The sequence below is a fragment of the Lycorma delicatula genome, chromosome 1 (genome assembly GCF_047948215.1).
Source record: "Lycorma delicatula isolate Av1 chromosome 1, ASM4794821v1, whole genome shotgun sequence".
Classification (NCBI taxonomy): domain Eukaryota; kingdom Metazoa; phylum Arthropoda; class Insecta; order Hemiptera; family Fulgoridae; genus Lycorma; species Lycorma delicatula.
Genome location: NC_134455.1, coordinates 48017145 through 48035745, shown reverse-complemented (window position 1 = coordinate 48035745; position 18601 = coordinate 48017145). Strand labels below are relative to the sequence as shown.

Genomic DNA, 18601 nt, shown 5'->3' with positions numbered 1-18601 from the left:
TGTCCCTATAACATAGGTACCGCATACGATGAGCCCAGACGGGTGCAGTGTACAACATAATGGCCTCACAGACTCCTCTGTAAAGAATTCACATGGTATGGAAATTCAACACCCAATCGGGATGGACAACCCTACGGATGCCGAAGAAAGCATCAATAGCCTTCTTCACCACATACTGCAAGTGCTCCTTGAAGAGAAGCCTCTCATCAAGGTTAACACCCAGATACTTCTGAAGAGTGTCATACTTGATTGGAAGGCAGTCCATCACAACTCGTGAGTTGCGGCTAGCCGGCCCTTCAAAAACATCATAGTGGTTTTCTCCACACTGAAAACCATCTTATGCTGAAGACTCCATATCCCAAGAACCTTACATGCCTATGTCGCTCTGAGCTCGATCTCAGCACGCGAACTGCCCTCGACCAGGATTATTCACTACAGTCAGGTACAAAAATGACTAAATGACTAATAATAATAATCAACGTCAGTAAAGCAATGGTTGAAATTAAAAGAAAATAAATAAAAGCCTACATCCATTCAGTTATTATTATTATTATTATTATTATTATTATTATTCAGTAACAAATATCACACTAAGTACAATATGGGATGCATAATTCTTATTTAACAACTGGTAGTAATAGTTTAAAGCAATTTTTAGGCTGATTAATACATTGATTTTATATTAGTCAAAATACCTATCATTGAATAATTAATGCTTTTGAGTAAAAATGAAGTATCATTATATTCTACAGCAAAATAAAAAAAAAAGTAATTTATAAATCACTATCAAAAAGTTCACATACACAAATTAAGCAATAAAGAGAAATAAATACTGACTCAAAATTTGTGTCTTGTTTTAGATCAACAAGAGGTGAGAATTTGTACTGTCTGCGTACAATTCCCATGAGAACAGCAGAATCCGGTTTATCTGCATATACTTTCCCAGTACCAACAGAATATTTTTTGCAGGTCTCTACCAACCACTCAACACATCTAGCACCCTGTTTTGTCCCCATATTACGGTCAAAGGGAGTAGGTGACCCTCCTTGTTGCATGTGTCCTGTAAATAAATTCCTTTAATTATTCATAATAGTGACCAATAACATAAAAATAATACAACTACAAAGACAAATTTTAACTATAAGTTATTCGCAAGAGGTAGATAACATGATAAAAGTATTTTTCTTATAAATTACTATTTTTTTAATATAATAACCAATAATAAATAAACTATTCCTTTATACTAATAAATTCACACACATGCACACAAAATAATTAAATTTACTTCGCACTTGGATGTAATAAAACCAAACCCCAAATCGGATGAACAATTGGATAGAGCTGACTAATTCTAATGTCTTGAAACTTGATACATCAGTTAAAAAGTTATTTGTTTTTCTATAACTTTTACTGCTGTTCTACAAATTTAATCATTAAAGTACCATGTAAAGATTTTTATGCTATCAGTACTTTTTACTTTTTATGCTACAGAATAGCATTTTTTATGTTATAGCACTGCTGTAGATGAAGGTGATGGAATCTCTTATCTAATATTTGACTGGAAATATTTGGTTTGTCACTTATAACAGTAAGGATCAAGCACCAAAAGACATCAGAAAGTTTCAAAACAGTCAAACAAATTCCTGATTATGATCAAATTTCATGAGTCAACTACAAATTTTAACTTTTGTTTCAATCCAGTTTTAAATAATGTAATGATAAATTTAGGCTAATACTAAATTTAAATGTAATTTAAACAAAGATATACTGAAAATGATTAAACCCTACAAATGTTAACAGAAAAAAAAAATTAAGGTCTCCTGAAAATAAATCAGAGATATTACATTTGAAGTACTTAGGAAATTACCACATTTGCAGTATTTTCTTTTTGTCATTCTGAAGCTTTATAATAATGGTAAAAAAACTGAACTTTATATAAACTTCAAATTCAATGGAAAAAATCTGGTACGGACACCACATAATTTCCAATAACGTCTGATATTTTTCATATCTTTTTTTATTGTTATTATTGAATTATTATTTTTTGTAAAAATCTTTTTACAATCAGAGGTTAATAATTATTAATAAATCATATGTTTAAATAAAAAAAAGTTGAAGGAGATGAAGTCTGATTCGAACCGATGTGCCGTCGTTCCCTTGTAAAATCCGAATATTTCATTAATTAAAATTTTATTTGGGTATTACTCTGGAACCAATGAAAATAAGTACTGCTTATGATATATTGTTGAAAAGCCCTCAATGAGAACCTATTACTAGATGTTATAGCAGTCCTAAATCCGTAATTTCAACATCCTATGGCTATCAGTTTTGAGTTATGCAAGATACAGACATGCAGACATCACGCCAAAACTAGTCAAAATGGATTCAGGGATGGCCTAAATGGTTATTTCCATTGAAATTTGAAAACTGAAATTTTTTCCGATCACAATACTTCCTTTACTTCGTACAAGGAAGTAAAAATATGTGAGTGGTAGAGTTAATTTAATATATGGCAACCTATTTCACAGGTTTATCTTAATTAATCTTACGTAGTCGTATTACCCAAATAATATTCTACTACTTGTCAAGATGCATGCTGTCAAAGCAAAGTAACTAATTTATAATGGCTGAAATGTACAGAGGTGCATAGTTTATCTTCAAACAGGTACTAATGGAAGAAAATCTATTCTATTAATGTGCTTCAGGTTGAAGCAACAAAGCAAGTTCCCTTTTTTTATTTAATTTTAATAAATTTTTATTAAATAAATTGGAAAACTAGAAAAACATTTGTTCTTTAAATTAAAATTAAAGCAAACAGCACTACAATTATAACACAAACAATTCTTTGAAAAAAATATAAAATGAATGTTTTTGATACACATTTATTAGCATTTATGGTATAAAAGTTAAAAAATACAAACATTATTGTCATTTTAGGCAATCCCAATTTAAAGCTGAAAAAGCTTTTTTTTATTTTTAAGCTTGGGATTAATTACAGCGTTTTAAACTATATATATATATATATATATATATATATATATATATATATATATTTAAAAGTAGTGTAGTGTACATATGTACGTGCTTTTTTTTTGTCTTCAGACATTTGACTGGTTTGATGCAGCTCTCAAAGATTCCCTATCTAGGGCTAGACTTTTCATTTCGGCATATCCCCTACATCCTACATCCCTAACAATTTGTTTTACATATTCCAAATGTGGCCTGCCTACATAATTTTTTTCCTTCTATCTGTCCTTCCAATATTAAAGCGACTATTCCAGGGTGCCTTAGTATGTGGCCCATAAGTCTGTCTCTTCTTTTAGCTATATTTTTCCAAATGCTTCTTTCTTCATCTATTTGCCGTAACACCTCTTCATTTGTCACTTTATCCACCCATCTGATTTTTAACATTCTCCTGTAGCACCACATTTCAAAAGCTTCTAATCTTTTCTTCTCAGATACTCTGATCGTCTAAGTTTCACTTCCATATAAAGCGACACTCCAAACATACTCTCAAAAATCTTTTCCTGACATTTAAATTAATTTTTGATGTAAACATATTATATTTCTGACTGAAAGCTCGTTTCGCCTGTGCTATTTGGTTTTATATCATTCCTACTTCGTCCATCTTTAGTAATTCTACTTCTCAAATAACAAAATTCTTCTACCTCCATAATCTTTTCTCTTCCGATTTTCACATTCAGTGGTCCATCTTCATTATTTCTAGTATATTTCATTACTTTCGTTTTGTTCTTGTTTAATTTAATGCGTTAGTTCTTGTGTAGGACTTCATCCATGCCTTTCATTGTTTCTTCTAAATCCTTTTTACTCTCAGCTAGAATTACTATATCATCAGCAAATCGTAGCATCTTTATCTTTTCACCTTGTACTGTTACTCCGGATCTAAATTGTTCTTTATCATTGATTGCTAGTTCTATGTAAAGATTAAAAAGTAACGGGGATAGGCACCATCTTTGTCAGACTTTTTTTTTTTATTATGGCTTCTTTCTTATGTTTCAATTATTACTGTTGCTGTTTGGTTCCTGTAAATGTTAGCGATTGTTTTTCTATCTCTGTATTTAACCTTAATTTTTAAAAAATGCTAAACATTTTATTCCAGTCTACGTTATCGAATGAATGTCTTTTCTAGATTTATAAAAGCCAAGTATGTTGGTTTGTTTTTCTTTAATCTTCCTTCCACTATTAATCTGAGGCCTAAAATTGCTTCCCTTGTCCCTATACTTTTCCTGAAACCAAATTGGTCTTCTCCTAACACTTCTTTCACTCTCCTCCCAATTCTTCTGTATAGAATTCTAGTTAAGATTTTTGATGCATGACTAGTTAAACTAATTGTTCTGTATTCTTGACATTTATCTGCCCCTGCTTTGATATCATGACTATAACACTTTTTTTTTAAGTCTAACGGAACTTCCCCTTTTTCATAAATATTACATACCAGTTTGTATAATCTATCAATCGCTTCCTCACCTGCACTGCGCAGTAATTCTACAGGTATTCCGTCTATTCCAGCAGCCTTTCTGCCATTCAAATCTTTTAATGCTCTCTTAAATTCAGATCTCAGTATTGTTTATCCAATTTCATCCTCTTCAACTTTCTCTTCTTCCTCTACAACACCATTTTCTAATTCATTTCCTCTGTATAACTCTTCAATATATTCCACCCACCTATCGACTTTACCTTTCATACTATAAATCGGTGTACAATCTTTGTTTAACACATTATTAGATTTTAATTTATGTACCCCAAAATATTTTTTAACTTTTCTTTATGCTCCGTCTATTTTACCAATGTTCATTTCTCTTTCCACTTCTGAACACTTTTCTTTAATCCACTCTTCTTTCCCTAGTTTGCACTTCCTGTTTATAGCATTTCTTAATTGCCGGTAGTTCCTTTTACTTTCTTCATCACTAGCATTCTTATATTTTCTACGTTCATCCATCAGCTGCAATATATCGTCTGAAACCCAAGGTTTTCTACCAGTTCTCTTTGTTCTGCCTAAGTTCGCTTCTGCTGATTTAAGAATTTCCTTTTTAACATTCTCCCATACTTCTTCTACATTTTCTACCTTATCTTTTTTACTCAGATCTCTTACGATGTCCTCCTCAAAAATCTTCTTTACCTCCTCTTCCTCAAGCTTCTCTAAATTCCACAGATTTATCTGACATCTTTTCTTCAGGTTTTTAAACCCCAATCTACATTTCATTATCACCAAATTATGGTCGCTATCAATGTCTGCTCCAGGGTAAGTTTTGCAGTCAACGAGTTGATTTCTAAATCTTTGCTTAACCATGATATATCTATCTGATACCTTGCAGTATCGCCTGGCTTTTTCCAAGTGTATATTCTTCTATTATGATTTTTAAATTGGGTGTTGGAAATTACTAAATTATACTTCGTGCAAAACTCTATAAGTCGGTCCCCTCTTTCATTCCTTTTGCCCAGCTCGTATTCACCCACTATATTTCCTTCCTTACATTTTCCAATGCTTGCATTCCAATCTCCAACTATTATTAAATTTTCATCTCCTTTTATGTGTTTAATTGCTTCATCAATCTCTTCGTATACACACTCTACCTCATCATCATCATGGGCGCTTGTAAGCATATAGACGTGAACAATCGTTTTGGTTTAGGTTTTGATTTTATCCTTATTACAATGATTCTATCGCTATGCATTTTTAAATACTCTACTCTTTTCCCTATCTTCTTGTTCATTACGAATCCTTCTCCTGCCTGCCCATTATTTGAACCTGAGTTAATTATTCTAAAATCACCGGACCAAAAGTCGTTTTCCTCTTCCCACCGAATCTCACTAATTCCTACTACATCTACATTTATCCTATCCATTTTCCCTTTTTAAATTTTCTAACCTACCAATCTGTTTTAAACTTCTAACATTCCACGCTCTGACTCGTAGAATGTTATTTTTTAATTTTCTGGTGACCCCTTCCTTAGTCGTCCCCACCCGGAGATCCGAACGGGGGACTAGTTTACCTCCGGAATATTTTGCCAAGGAAGGCACCTTTATCATTGCTATATGAAAATGCAGAGAGCTACATTTTCTTGGAAAAAAAGCAGCTGTAGTTTTCCATTGCTTTCAGCTGCGCAGTGATGTTGACATGGCAGTTTAAGTCGTCCTGACTTGCGTCCTTAACAACTACTGAAAGAGCTGCTGCCCTCTTTCAGGAATCATTCCTTAATCTGGCTCTCAAAAGATCTCCGATATGGTTGCACCTTCGGTCCAGCTACTTTGTATCACTGAGCACTCAAGCCCCCTCACCAACGGCAAGGTCTCATGATTCATAGAGGAGGATGTATGTGCAAGAGTGAATAAAGAAAGAGAGAGAGAAGGTGTGGGAACAGTCACATTAACAACTACTGAGTACTTGTGATTTATAAAGCAACGAAGGAGTTTGGTTTTGCATAAATTTAACTATGATGTCAAATAAAAATTTCATGTTTAAGTCAGAGCTAGTAATTTAGTCCAGCTGAAAAGTAATAAACCCAACCTGCAGATCTCATGGCTTACCCCTGTAATTTTCATTTGTTTCATAAAATAAAATAACTCCTACAAGGTCAATCAAGAAAGTAACACACATCTTATTGTGAAGCGACTGTACATTGCAGCACACTCTGTCATCCATCGGGATTGTACATTGCAGCACACTCTGTCATCCATCGGGATTGATGGTGGTATAAGTCAACTACTAAGCGAATGTGCTCGCTCAGTTGTCTCTGGGCTCTCTCAGAGGTGAAGGACAGGCCATTCTGTAAACCACTGTCTTGTCTCTTGTACAAGTTGTGATGCAGTGCTCACTGGAACAAAGATATGTGATCAAGTTTAGTGTGAAACTCTGCAAGTCTGCAGCAGAAACTTTTCCATTGGTTCAACAAGGCTTTGATGATGAGTGCTTATAACAAAGGCAAGACTGCAGATGGCACAAGGTATTTTTGAAAGGCCGTGAAGAGGTTGACGACAAACCCCATGCTGGACGTCCGTCAACCTCCTCAAACAACGAAAATGTGACTTATGTGAAAGAACTTTTGCAAACAGATCGTTGAATAAGTGTTCATTTAATGATAGACATGTTAAATATTTCAAAAACTATCATCCACAAGAGTGTGATCAAGGATTTGCACATGAGAAAAGTGTGCACGAAGCTTGTACCAAGAATTTTGACCAACAACCAAAGATCTTGCAGAGTGGAAATTTTTACAAATTTCTGCTCTACGAGATCTTTGAAATGTGTGAAAAATGATGATCTTTGAAATGAGTGAAAATGATCCTCACTTTTTGGACAATGTTATCATGGATATTCTAGTATGACACCAAAACGAAGAGGCAAAGTGCCGGAGTAGCACACCTCGGCATCCCCTTGCCGCAAGAAGGCTCGAATGCGCAAATCAAAGATCAAAACTATGCTCATTGTGTTTTTTGACATTAGGGGGATCGTTCACAATGAGTTTGTACCTCCCAGAACAACTGTTAACTCTAAAGTTTACGTAGAATCCTCAAGAGAATGAGAGCAAGGATCCAGGGCGTCAGACCAGACATCAGCGGCCAATGGAAACTTCACCATGACGTCGCGCCAGCCCACACTACCTTCACCGTGACCAGCTACCTGATTAAATCTATAACATGGCAACGCTGTCCCAGTCATCCTACAGTCCTGACTTGGCTTCTGCAGACTTCTTTTTGTTTCCCTGTCAGAAATCTCCCCTGAAAGGACATCATTACGGAACAATTGATGACGTGAAAGGAGCTTATGTAATGACTTTAAACGCACTTCCTGAACAGGCCTTCCAGAATGCCTTTGCAGATTGGAAATCCCGCTGGCAAAGATGTACTGATGCCAGGAGGACAATATTTTGAAGAATTTTAATGTACAGGTATTATTATTATTATTCTGTAAATAAATGGTTTATTTTCATACTTGTAGACTTGGTGACATTACTTTCCGGAAAGACCTTGTAGGTGACAGCCATTCTCGGAAGTGCTTATTACTTGTTTTAATTTATTACAGTCAAATGATTCCTTTGCAACTTTAAATTGGATAAATAGTTAGTTGTAAATGATTTAAGAAAGTACTTTGAAATGTTTTTACCATTATTATTTTCTTTCATTTAGAAACATAAGCTAATGATATTTGATATTCTACTTAACACAAAATTTGTAAACTGTTTTAACAAAAAAAATGCATTGTCTGAAAAATACTTTTTCTGTTACATTTTATAACTTATTTTATTACATAATCTAATTACAAAAAAAAAACTAACAAAATGTATATGAATACTTATAAATAACTGTTCACAAACTTTATCTGGTATGATAAGAACATGACAAAAACTTATTTTAAACAATAGATAAAAATGTAGATACTAGTAAAAATCAATATATCTTTATATATACAACTGACTTAAAATATCTAAAACAGTTTTTCTTTTTTTAAGTAGCACTATTAGTATTTATGATATTTATTTTAAGTAAACATATCACCAATGTTCTGTTATTTGTATCAGATCCTTTACACAGTATTGGCCCTCTATTCTTTTCTATTTTAGCTAACCTTTTTGTATGAACATAAATTATTTCTACCTTGGACATGTTAACACATGTCCAATCCAGTTTCTTTTTCCATCTCTCAAAGTCTGCAGTAGTGCTCTACCCATCCCACTTTAACATCTCATCATTACTATGAGGGTGAATCAAATAAACAATTTTTTTTTATAAATTATGGATTAATAATATACACACAATTCTTCATTTCACTATGTAGTCTCCTGCACGATCTACACACTTTCACCAACAATTTTGGAAGCTTGAATATTCCCTGTTCATAAAAAGTTTGAGGACGAATCTTCAACCAATTGCGCATGCACCCCTCAATGTCTTCATTGTTTTCAAATTGGTCTCCTCTAAGTGATTCTTTCAAGGGTGCAATCAAAAAATAGTCACTGAAATTGATTCAGAAGTCTCTCACAGACCTCCAACCTGACCTGTTTTTGATTTTCAATTAACATCAAAACCCATCAAGCACTAATTGTTCTAAAGACAAAAACAGCACGGATGTTGTCAGCTGTGAGACTTGACCTTGGACATTGATCATGACTTTCGTTTTCTTTACTTTCTTACCCACCCTTAAACTGTCTGGCTCATATGTATACTCAGTTCTGGGATAGTGTAGCGTCCCCAAACTGTACCTTTAAACAAGTTAAAATTTCACAGGTTTAATGCCTTCATTAACTAAAAACTTTATGATTACATGTTGTGCAACAGATAATGAAACCTCTTGCTCACTCATGGCTAAATTGACAACAGAACAGAGTGAAGAAACTAACCAAGCTGGTTCCCCCTCTCTAACACACCGAACATTAACCCCCCTACTATGCCATCCAGCTTGGAACTTCTTGCTGTGAAGAAGAGTAAAATTACTGTTTAAATCTGATTCACCCTTGTAATTTTATCTATACATTTTATCTTTTCCATCCTCCTCCAGATCCATATTTCAAAATCTTCTAATCTTTTCTCACTTTGCTTGTGTAAAGTCAACATCTCCATCCTATATAATGCTACACCTCCATACAAAACATTTGGCAAGCCTTTTCCTCAGATGTTAAACTTACTACACAACAAGCTTCACTCTCTACTGAAAGCTTCTTTTACCATTGCAATTCTAGTTTTTATTTCCTTTATCTTATATAATCATAGATAATGCTGCCAAGATATTTAAAGGAATCCATCTATTCAATTTCTTCTCCTTCTAGGTTAGGTGTAACATTCTTTTCTTATCCTTTTCAATTTTAATACATTTTGTTTTCTTGCTACTACTGATTTTCATACTGAAGTCCTTATACAAAGTTCTCCAGCATTCCCGAAAGTGTCTTGATACTTTTTGTTAGCAATACCATGTCATCAGCAAATCTGATGCATTCTATCCTCTTCGCACCAAAACATACATCTCCCTTTCCTTTCATGCACTTCTTATGATCTTCTCAAAGTAAATGCTGAACAGAGTAGGTGAAAGACAGCATCCCATATAACTCTCTTCCAATCTTTCCTTCCTCCATTAAGTCATTTCCCACTGTAACTTTCACATCTTGTTCAGAGTACAAATTACTGTTTAGCCTTCTTTCCTTCCTTTATTTTATTTTTATTTTGTCAACACTTTTATTTTTTAGAATTGTCATTAGTTTATCCCAGCGTACTCAGTCAACAGCCTTTTCAAGATCTACAAAAACTATCTGTCTACTATCGGTATCTGTCAACTACATTACTTTTGACAAGAAATATAATTTCAACTTCTTCTTGGGGGGTTGCCCAGAGATTGTAACTCAAATATTTTAAATGTTAACACCCTTAGACAAGAATATGGTAAAAATAAAAAGTTGACATGATGTCTGTACTCAAAATGGCAGCAGGATAAAGTTTGGATTTTGATAATTATTAAATTTAGTAAGTTCAAATAATAAAATTAAATAAAAATAAATTAAAATTTATTTCAAAAATTAAATTAAAATAAATTAATTTTTTTTTTTAATTTTTGTTCCAATTTAATGAGTAAATAAATAAAAATACTGTCACCTAATCATGCATATCAGCTGAACATTGATGGTTTCTTACCATTGTTATAAAAATGAAGCTGATGTGTAATATTCCATTTAAGAGTGTTTCATTACTACAGTGTTAATTTCTTATGATTTTGTCTACCTTTACATTTGTAAACCACTTTTATTACTTAATCATTTTTTACCTTTTTCGTTATTTGTTTTTTATCAAATTAAATTTTTCTGCGCTATCACCTATAATTGTAATAATAAATCGTTGAATTTATTGAGAATCCTCATTCCTAGACTTGAACAGCAGCACGAGAACATAACATTGGCCAAATTTCAGTGATTTGAACATTAAAAAGTAAAAATTTCACACCCTTCAAAATTCATCTGGTGCACGAAGTTAATGAAGATAACTATGATCAAAGATTTGGTTACTGCAAAATTATGATGAACAATATTTACACAGATCCTAATTTATTAAACAATATAGTTTTCAGTGATGAGGCCACATTTTTTTTTTAATGCCAACATTAATTGCCATAACTGTTGATACTGGACTGATATTAATCCACACTGGTATTATTAGGCACATATGCAGTAAACAAGATGTACTGGCAGGTATTGTTGGTGGACAATTAATAGGGCCTATTATTTATTGATAATTTTTATTCAGATAATTAAAGAAAAACTAAGAAAGATTTTGAATAACATCCTACACATTAACCTCAAGTTTTAGATTTTCCTAAGGGAAATGTATGATTCAAAATCACGTTAAAAAATTTAGGTTTAACTCATGATACAAAAAAATCCTCACCACAATAAAAAAAGAATATAATCACAATAATCTACATTTACAAATCTTTCACTGTACTTTAACTAATATTTGTAGATCAAAGATTATGCATTTTGTTAACAAAAAATCTCTCGAATAAAAAACTACCCTATTGTAAAAACTGATACATAACTGGATAACATTATTCACTTCACCATAATTATATTCACATCATTATTACTTTATTACATTAAAGTAAACATAATATAACATACCTAAAACATTCATACGAGCACTGAACAATCCTTTGCCTTCTTCAGAATAAAGACGATATATAAATTCAGTGTTGTAATTGTCATTACATTTTTCATTTCTAAAAAAAAATTATGTAAAAATATAGATTAGCAAATATTAGGTGTATATTTAGTACATATACTATACATAGTATCTGAAAAAGAACTTTGTGGTTTTTAAATTAAATATTTACATTATTTCATGTAAATTACAAATATATATATTTTATTACGTGAAAGTACAATGTGACCATGAGCACCTGAAGTGCTGCAAATGACCGACAATCCACCTCATTCCAACACCCTGGTGAGGATTTCTGCAGGAACCTCGCTTCCACAGCTGCTGGTATTCTTTGGTGTAAGTGGTCAAGTGACTGGATCTTTTCTTGGTAAATGTTGTTGCAAAAAAATTAGGACTTTCTGGGACCAAGCCTTGGGAGCTTCTCTTCCTATCCAGCCTTATACAATAATACTAGCATCCCCATCGCAACTTGACCTGTGCTGTATGGTTATTTGTGTATACTGTCATGGCTTGCTTCGTTCGCTTTACCCATCTAGCCAGTATGCTCTGCCCTTTGGACCCTGCTATGTTCATTTAACTCATGCTTGTGAGAATAATGTTAAAGAATTAAAAGCCTGTTTTATAAAAAATATCAGCAGTGTATTGTAATTTCTTCACAGTAACAGTTTTTAACAGTCAGCCTCCATCTTAAAAATATTAGATATAACTGGTTCTTAGCATTACCTGATAAACACCACTAGGAGTGACAGTATTTCTTCGTTTCTCATTTTTAAAAAGAATTTTTTAATTAGTTTTATTTTACGTTTTTTAGTCGAGTAACTGGAGGTAGGTGCAGTCACTTGCTTTGCACATACAGTAATAGTGACTGTGTTGGTTGAATCGCTGTGCCATACACAGTTGCACCCCTTAAAAATCGAAATTAAAAAACCCGATAATGGATTTTAGATATTTATCTGAAGGTTAAATCCCACTCTGTGAATATCTTGTTTAGTATAGTCAGAAATGGGGACAATTTGTAATCACTGTTTAAATTTTTTCACCTTTCTTCACTTCCTTCAAGGTCGAATTTTGAAAAATTTAGACTGACTGTGTTGGTTGGCAACCGCACCATACCCTGTTGCACCCGTTAAAAATCAATTCAAAAAAACTGAAATCGGTTCTTACGATTGAAAACACTGGGGAACAAAAAATAATTTTTATTTTCTAATAGTATTTTTTCTCCTGAATTCAAATATAATATCAATTTTTCTCAATCACACAAGGTTTTCGAGAGACAGGCATTTATAATTTAACATTTTTATACTTTCTGCATTCTTAACTAAACAATATTCAAATACTTAACTCACCTAGAAAGTAAGAAATGAAATTTTCTGCTATATTTTTCTAAATTTTCTGCTATATTGCCTGTGGGGAATCCTTCTTCATGGTCCAACAATAATCGGTCAGCATATTAGAATTCCATTTGCCTTCATACCTCTTTTCCACAGCTTAAATCAAGTGATGAAAAACACTCAGCACAGGGAACACCTGTGTGCTCATCGCTCACTGCGCCAATTTTTTCCAGGAAGTAATCTTGGTGCGAGTGCAGGAAGTGCACTTTTAAGAACATATTAGAACCCAAATTTTTATAAGATGTTATAAGATTGCTGACAATATCACAGTAATTTTCTGTCTTTTGATTTTCAAAAAACTGAGTAACATTTTTGAGTGCTTGCCAAGCCGTTTTCTCCAGTGGACTCAATAGTTCCTCAAACTTTTCATCATGCATGAGTGATTGTATTTCTGGACCCACAAATATTCCTTCTTTAATTTTTGCATCACTAATTTTAGGAAACTTCTGTTTTAAGTTCATGAAACCAGGAGTATTATCTATGACCTTGACAAAATTCTTCATTAATCCTAGTTTGATATGAAACAGAGGTAGATACACATTTTTAGGATTACACAATGGGTCATGTTTCATATTTTTCTGTTCAGGAATGAGTGGTTCACGTTATAAGCCATTCTTTTCTAATGAAATGGTTTTTTCTGTCCCTGCTATCCTACTCACACAAAGAACAACAGTACTTTGTGTAACCAAGCTGCAGACAAAGAATAAGTGCAATTACCTTTAAATCACTACAAATATTCTATTCATAAACTGCATATTGAATTATACTGCATTATACATACTTGTTTAATGTTTAACTAAATACTGTTTGAAGAAAAAATTAAAATAAAAGAAATAAAAAACATGGTTTCATGGAAATGGGAAAATTAAAAACATTCACTGTTTATGTAACTCATTTAATCATCCCTTTTCTTTAAAATTTTGAAAATGTAATTCTATGTTTTAAATTTACCTATATTCTAATTAAATCAATATATTTATGAAGATAAGAAATTCCTAATGAGGTACTTTTATTTAATAATAACTAACACAGGTCCTGCATGGCAAAATTGTTTGGAATTATGTTGTTAATTTAATATTTTTTTAAGTACATTATAAAAATCCTGGTCTTTTTATATTCCTATAAATATAAACTATAATAAGTCTCCCATCACAAATATAGAAAGAAAAACTATGAAACCACTTAAAAGCCCAGTCAAATCCAAAGTAAGCTGGCTTCACAAATAGATTGTTCCCACTTTTTGTAGGAGAAAATAAAGGGAAAAGACCTTATCCAATATTCAGGCAAAATCAGTATACATACAGAATATCACAATGTTATCCTGCGACTTTCATAACCTTTCTACTTGTGAAAATAATGGAAAAAGTTCATATAAACATATGTCGTAACATGCTTCATTTGTGAGTTACAGCTAGTGAAAGATTTCATTTGGATTTCAGCTACCTCAGTGAAATGAGGTCATACTGAAACTTTGAGGACATTACAGGGACAAATTTACCATCGCGTGGGGTCATTGTTACCTCTACCAAACGAAGGCCATAAGTTTCTGCAAATTTATTTTATGGGCACTGCTGATGACCAAGTTGATCAGCGTTGTCGCAACAATGTTGGTCTTCGCCATCAAATCGTTGTTGATTTGCAAAACTTATTTGATGAACACAATGAGCTGATTAAAATATTCAAAAATTTGCCAGTTGAAAAAAGAACTTTGGAAACCTGGAAAACCAAAGCGCCAAGCGAAGTGAGACCTGGCTGGGAGGTCCAGGGCCTGGCTTCGCCAGGAGAACTTTGTGATACACCTGTGTATTGATGTAGGCTATTTATAAATTAACCTCTGGAAACTGGTATCCATAGCAACGTAGCACATGTGGAGCAGATATCAGCTAATGTTAAATCATCACACGTAGTTGCCGTTTAATTCTGTACTGCTCAAATAGTACGTGACAAAAGATGGAGGCGATTTGTTGGAGCTCCCATCATTTGGAGGTATATAGCATCATTCAGTTGCAAGCAGAAAGCACATCTGCAGCTGAGATCCACTACTGGCTGTGTATTGTTTATGGTAATAAATTAAAAAGTGATGATTCTCAGAAAATGCTGCTAAAGATTCAGTAGAGGGCAAATTAATGTACATGATGAGAAGGAGTCACATTTATTTATGTATGATGAACATGTTGAAAAAATGAACATGCTGTTCATGATAAACACTGCTTCTCAATTACTGAACTTAGTTAAAAATTTTCCTGTAGTTTCAAAATCCACTCTTTCCCAAATTGTTACAGACAGATGAGTTTTTGTTAAGTATCATGCACAATGGATACTGAAATAAAATTACAGATGCCCACAAAACAGAAAATAAAAGCAGCACAGATTTTTCTACAGTAACATCAAAATAAAGAAAATGAATTTCTTGACAGTATTCTAACTGGAGAAGAGCAAGGATTCAGTTCATCAATATTGACATAAAAGAATAGTTCTAACAGTGAATGCACACATTCACTAAACAAGCTCTAAAAATCCAATTCCAAAAAAAAAAAACGATGTCTACTGTTCTTTAACCGTAATGAAATTTTGATTTTTAACCGTAATGATTTTACTATCAATAATTGAAGTATGTATTCAATACTATGTATTGAATACATACTTCATATGTATTCAATTGAATACATAGCTTCACACTATTACTAGCACTAAGGGTGTACAAAACAATTTTAAATGGCAGATATTTTACCAATATCTTATAACCCTGTTTCTGCACCATCTGATTTTAATCTGTTAACAAAATTAAAGAATATATAAATTTTAGATTTTGTAATAAAAATTGATAGATTGAATATTAGAGATAATTAATTTTAATACTTTTTCTGTGTACAATCCACCAGCACATTAAGATTAAAAATAACTGAAAAGTACCTGAGAATAAGTCCTCGCTGAACACCTTCAGCCATCTTGGCAGCCATATGATAAACATCCTGTTGAAGATCTTTTATTGAAAATTTCTCTTCAAAGATATAAGCAGCATCTGCTCCTCCAGCCAAACCTTACAACAAATTATGTACATAAATTTTCAATGCAACAATTATATTACCAATCGCAATTTATTCTTGTATACTATCTAAAATCAAAATAAAGTTCATAATCATAATCCTCCCACTGTGGAAAACAATTTTTGTAATCTCTTTTGCAATGGCTACTTACTGGCTGTCATGTTAATCATTTTGCCCTCCTGGCATCAAGTTGGGACCCTTTCAGAGGAATTCTCAAGTTCAGAAACCAGAAATTACAAGCAGCAACGTCTCATGAGCAAAGAACTTGGTGAACAAATTTTTTAACTAACAAATCCTGGATTAGACATGAAATTGGTGAGGTGTTATTGTGCTACAACTGAAACCTTTACGACTTCAACAGAACTTGTGTCTTGCACCAAATTACATCACCAAAGAAAATGCAGAATCTCCAGACAGTATTGTTTGTTGACAGTTTGGTCTTCTGATGCACAATTACTCATGATGCACAACTTCATGGAAGTCAAAAAAAGTCAGCATTACTTTCACTGCTTTGCTTTTTACTTGTTTTACTTTCTTTGACCTATGGTGGTTATTATTGTAGAACTGAGCTGTGGTTTCTGGGTCCTACTCATACAGTAATCAACATTTATCACAGTTTTAAGGAAGTTAGGTTCACCACTGGAATACTCCAGCATGTCCTGTGGTATATCAAAATGAAATTTCTTTCTGTTGAAATTAAAGAAGCTTTGGCACAAATTTAAAAAAATCCCAATGTAATTAGCACTCAGATGGTCAACCAACAATTTTCCATTGTCAAACTGCACACATTTTAATGACATAGGAATTCAGCTTGTTGATAGCATACTGGTCATTTTCAACTTTAAGTTCAGCCATTTGAATTTTTCACCATTCTTTAGTTTAGTTTGTTTATTATTTTGCTTTGCGTATTATTAAACTTTTGGCAAAACTTATGCAGAGTGCTATTCAACAATATCATTCTATCATTAGTACAAAAAAAAGTAAACTCCTGTTAAATAACATCTACTGGCTGCTGAACAACTGATGTGCTCTAGGTTTGAATAAAATAGGTTTTATTAATTTTTAAACAAATATTAATATATATTATTTATATTACATATATAAAAAAAATTATTTAAAAACAGCAATGTAAATTTCTCACAAGAATAAACATAAAAACACATGTTACAATTAATACGTTCTTAGCTTTCTTACCTACTTTTTTCTATGATTACGTTTGATTTATCTTAATATTACACAGCTTAACAAAAAAAAAAAAAAAAAAAATTTGGAACCAAAATAAAAGTAGGTGAATTAGTATGTATTTTCTATGCTGATCTTAAAATAAAATCAGTTTTTCTTCATCTCCCTCAGATTTTTATTTATGACCCTTTAAAATACTGAGAAACTTCTTAAGTAACAGAACACAAAAGTAATAATTACAATTAGAATTTCTACTTTTATTTTGCAGACATTTATGTTTTAAGTCTTCTCTTTTTATCTTCCAGCAGTAGTCACTCACTCATCATAGATCATCCCATTTGCCTTGATAATGTTATTCCATCTGCAATATATCTTAGTGGACCTTGTTATACCTTGTTCATTGCTGATGTCTCACAGTTTAAAGGAAAAAGGTCCAAATGAGAATGTAAAAAATTAATTTTCAATGAAATTCTGCAGCCTAAACTTCTGTAGTTCACAAACAGTTCAAAACTGATCATGGTTTTCAGCTTCTTTTTCCAAGATAACCAGTAACAACTTATTTGAATGACTTCCATGCTGCTAGTTCTTTAGGATTCAGTTTGCTGTCAAAATTTATTTTAACGAATTAATTTTCTTATTTGTGGCCATTGAATATTTCCTCTTAATATGGCTTCACAGGGGAATATTGATAACACTTCACTTTCCTGGGGTAAACTGATTTCTTTTTAGCCAGTTTTTAACTGTGTAGTGTTTATCTGTGGCCCAACTATCCCACAAACACAGGAAACATATATTTTGTAAAGACAGTCTGGAGACCGAGAAGAAGCCCAATCACTTTTAGGTCAGCAGTGATTTGCCATGAATATTCATCATACTTTTACAGTTTTTTAAATTTTTGGCATACTTTCATATGTTTCTTTCATTCCTAAGCATAAGCTATTAGTAAAGAAGAAAACTTATTCAAATTATACAACAACCCTGTCTTTAAGCTTCTTTTTGAAGAATCTATAAATTAATGCCAATCATGAAAAACATATTCAATGTCCAGTTCATACATTAGCCCCCTAACATCATGGCAGGAATAAATTAAACCATCTCTTCTAAAGTATTTCAGTAAATCTTCATTTCGATTTCTACATACTGAAATTTTAGTATTCCTGTTTAATAAATTCCATTATTTAGATGTGAACCTAGGAGTTCTGCATATTGTTTTGAAAAATACAAGTCACACATTAGGTCGCTCAGTTCTGCTTGTGTGGTGAGGAGAGGTTCAGTTATTTGATTTTACTGGAATGTAATTAATATCTATTAAAGTTGAGG

At 32.6% G+C, this 18601-nt stretch overlaps 1 protein-coding gene across 3 annotated transcripts in view; it reads right to left on the bottom strand.

Annotated features, from left to right (window-relative positions):
- Pfk (ATP-dependent 6-phosphofructokinase) overlaps positions 1–18601 on the bottom strand; it is a 132819-nt gene that overhangs the window by 8297 nt on the left and 105921 nt on the right. For all 3 annotated transcript variants that reach the window (XM_075354517.1, XM_075354510.1, XM_075354502.1), the window contains exons 14-16: positions 15966–16092; positions 11622–11719; positions 838–1060 (exon numbers count right to left, since the gene is read on the bottom strand). In XM_075354517.1, coding sequence (XP_075210632.1) covers positions 838–1060; positions 11622–11719; positions 15966–16092 — 448 coding nt within the window. The remainder of the gene's footprint in view (positions 1–837; positions 1061–11621; positions 11720–15965; positions 16093–18601) is intronic.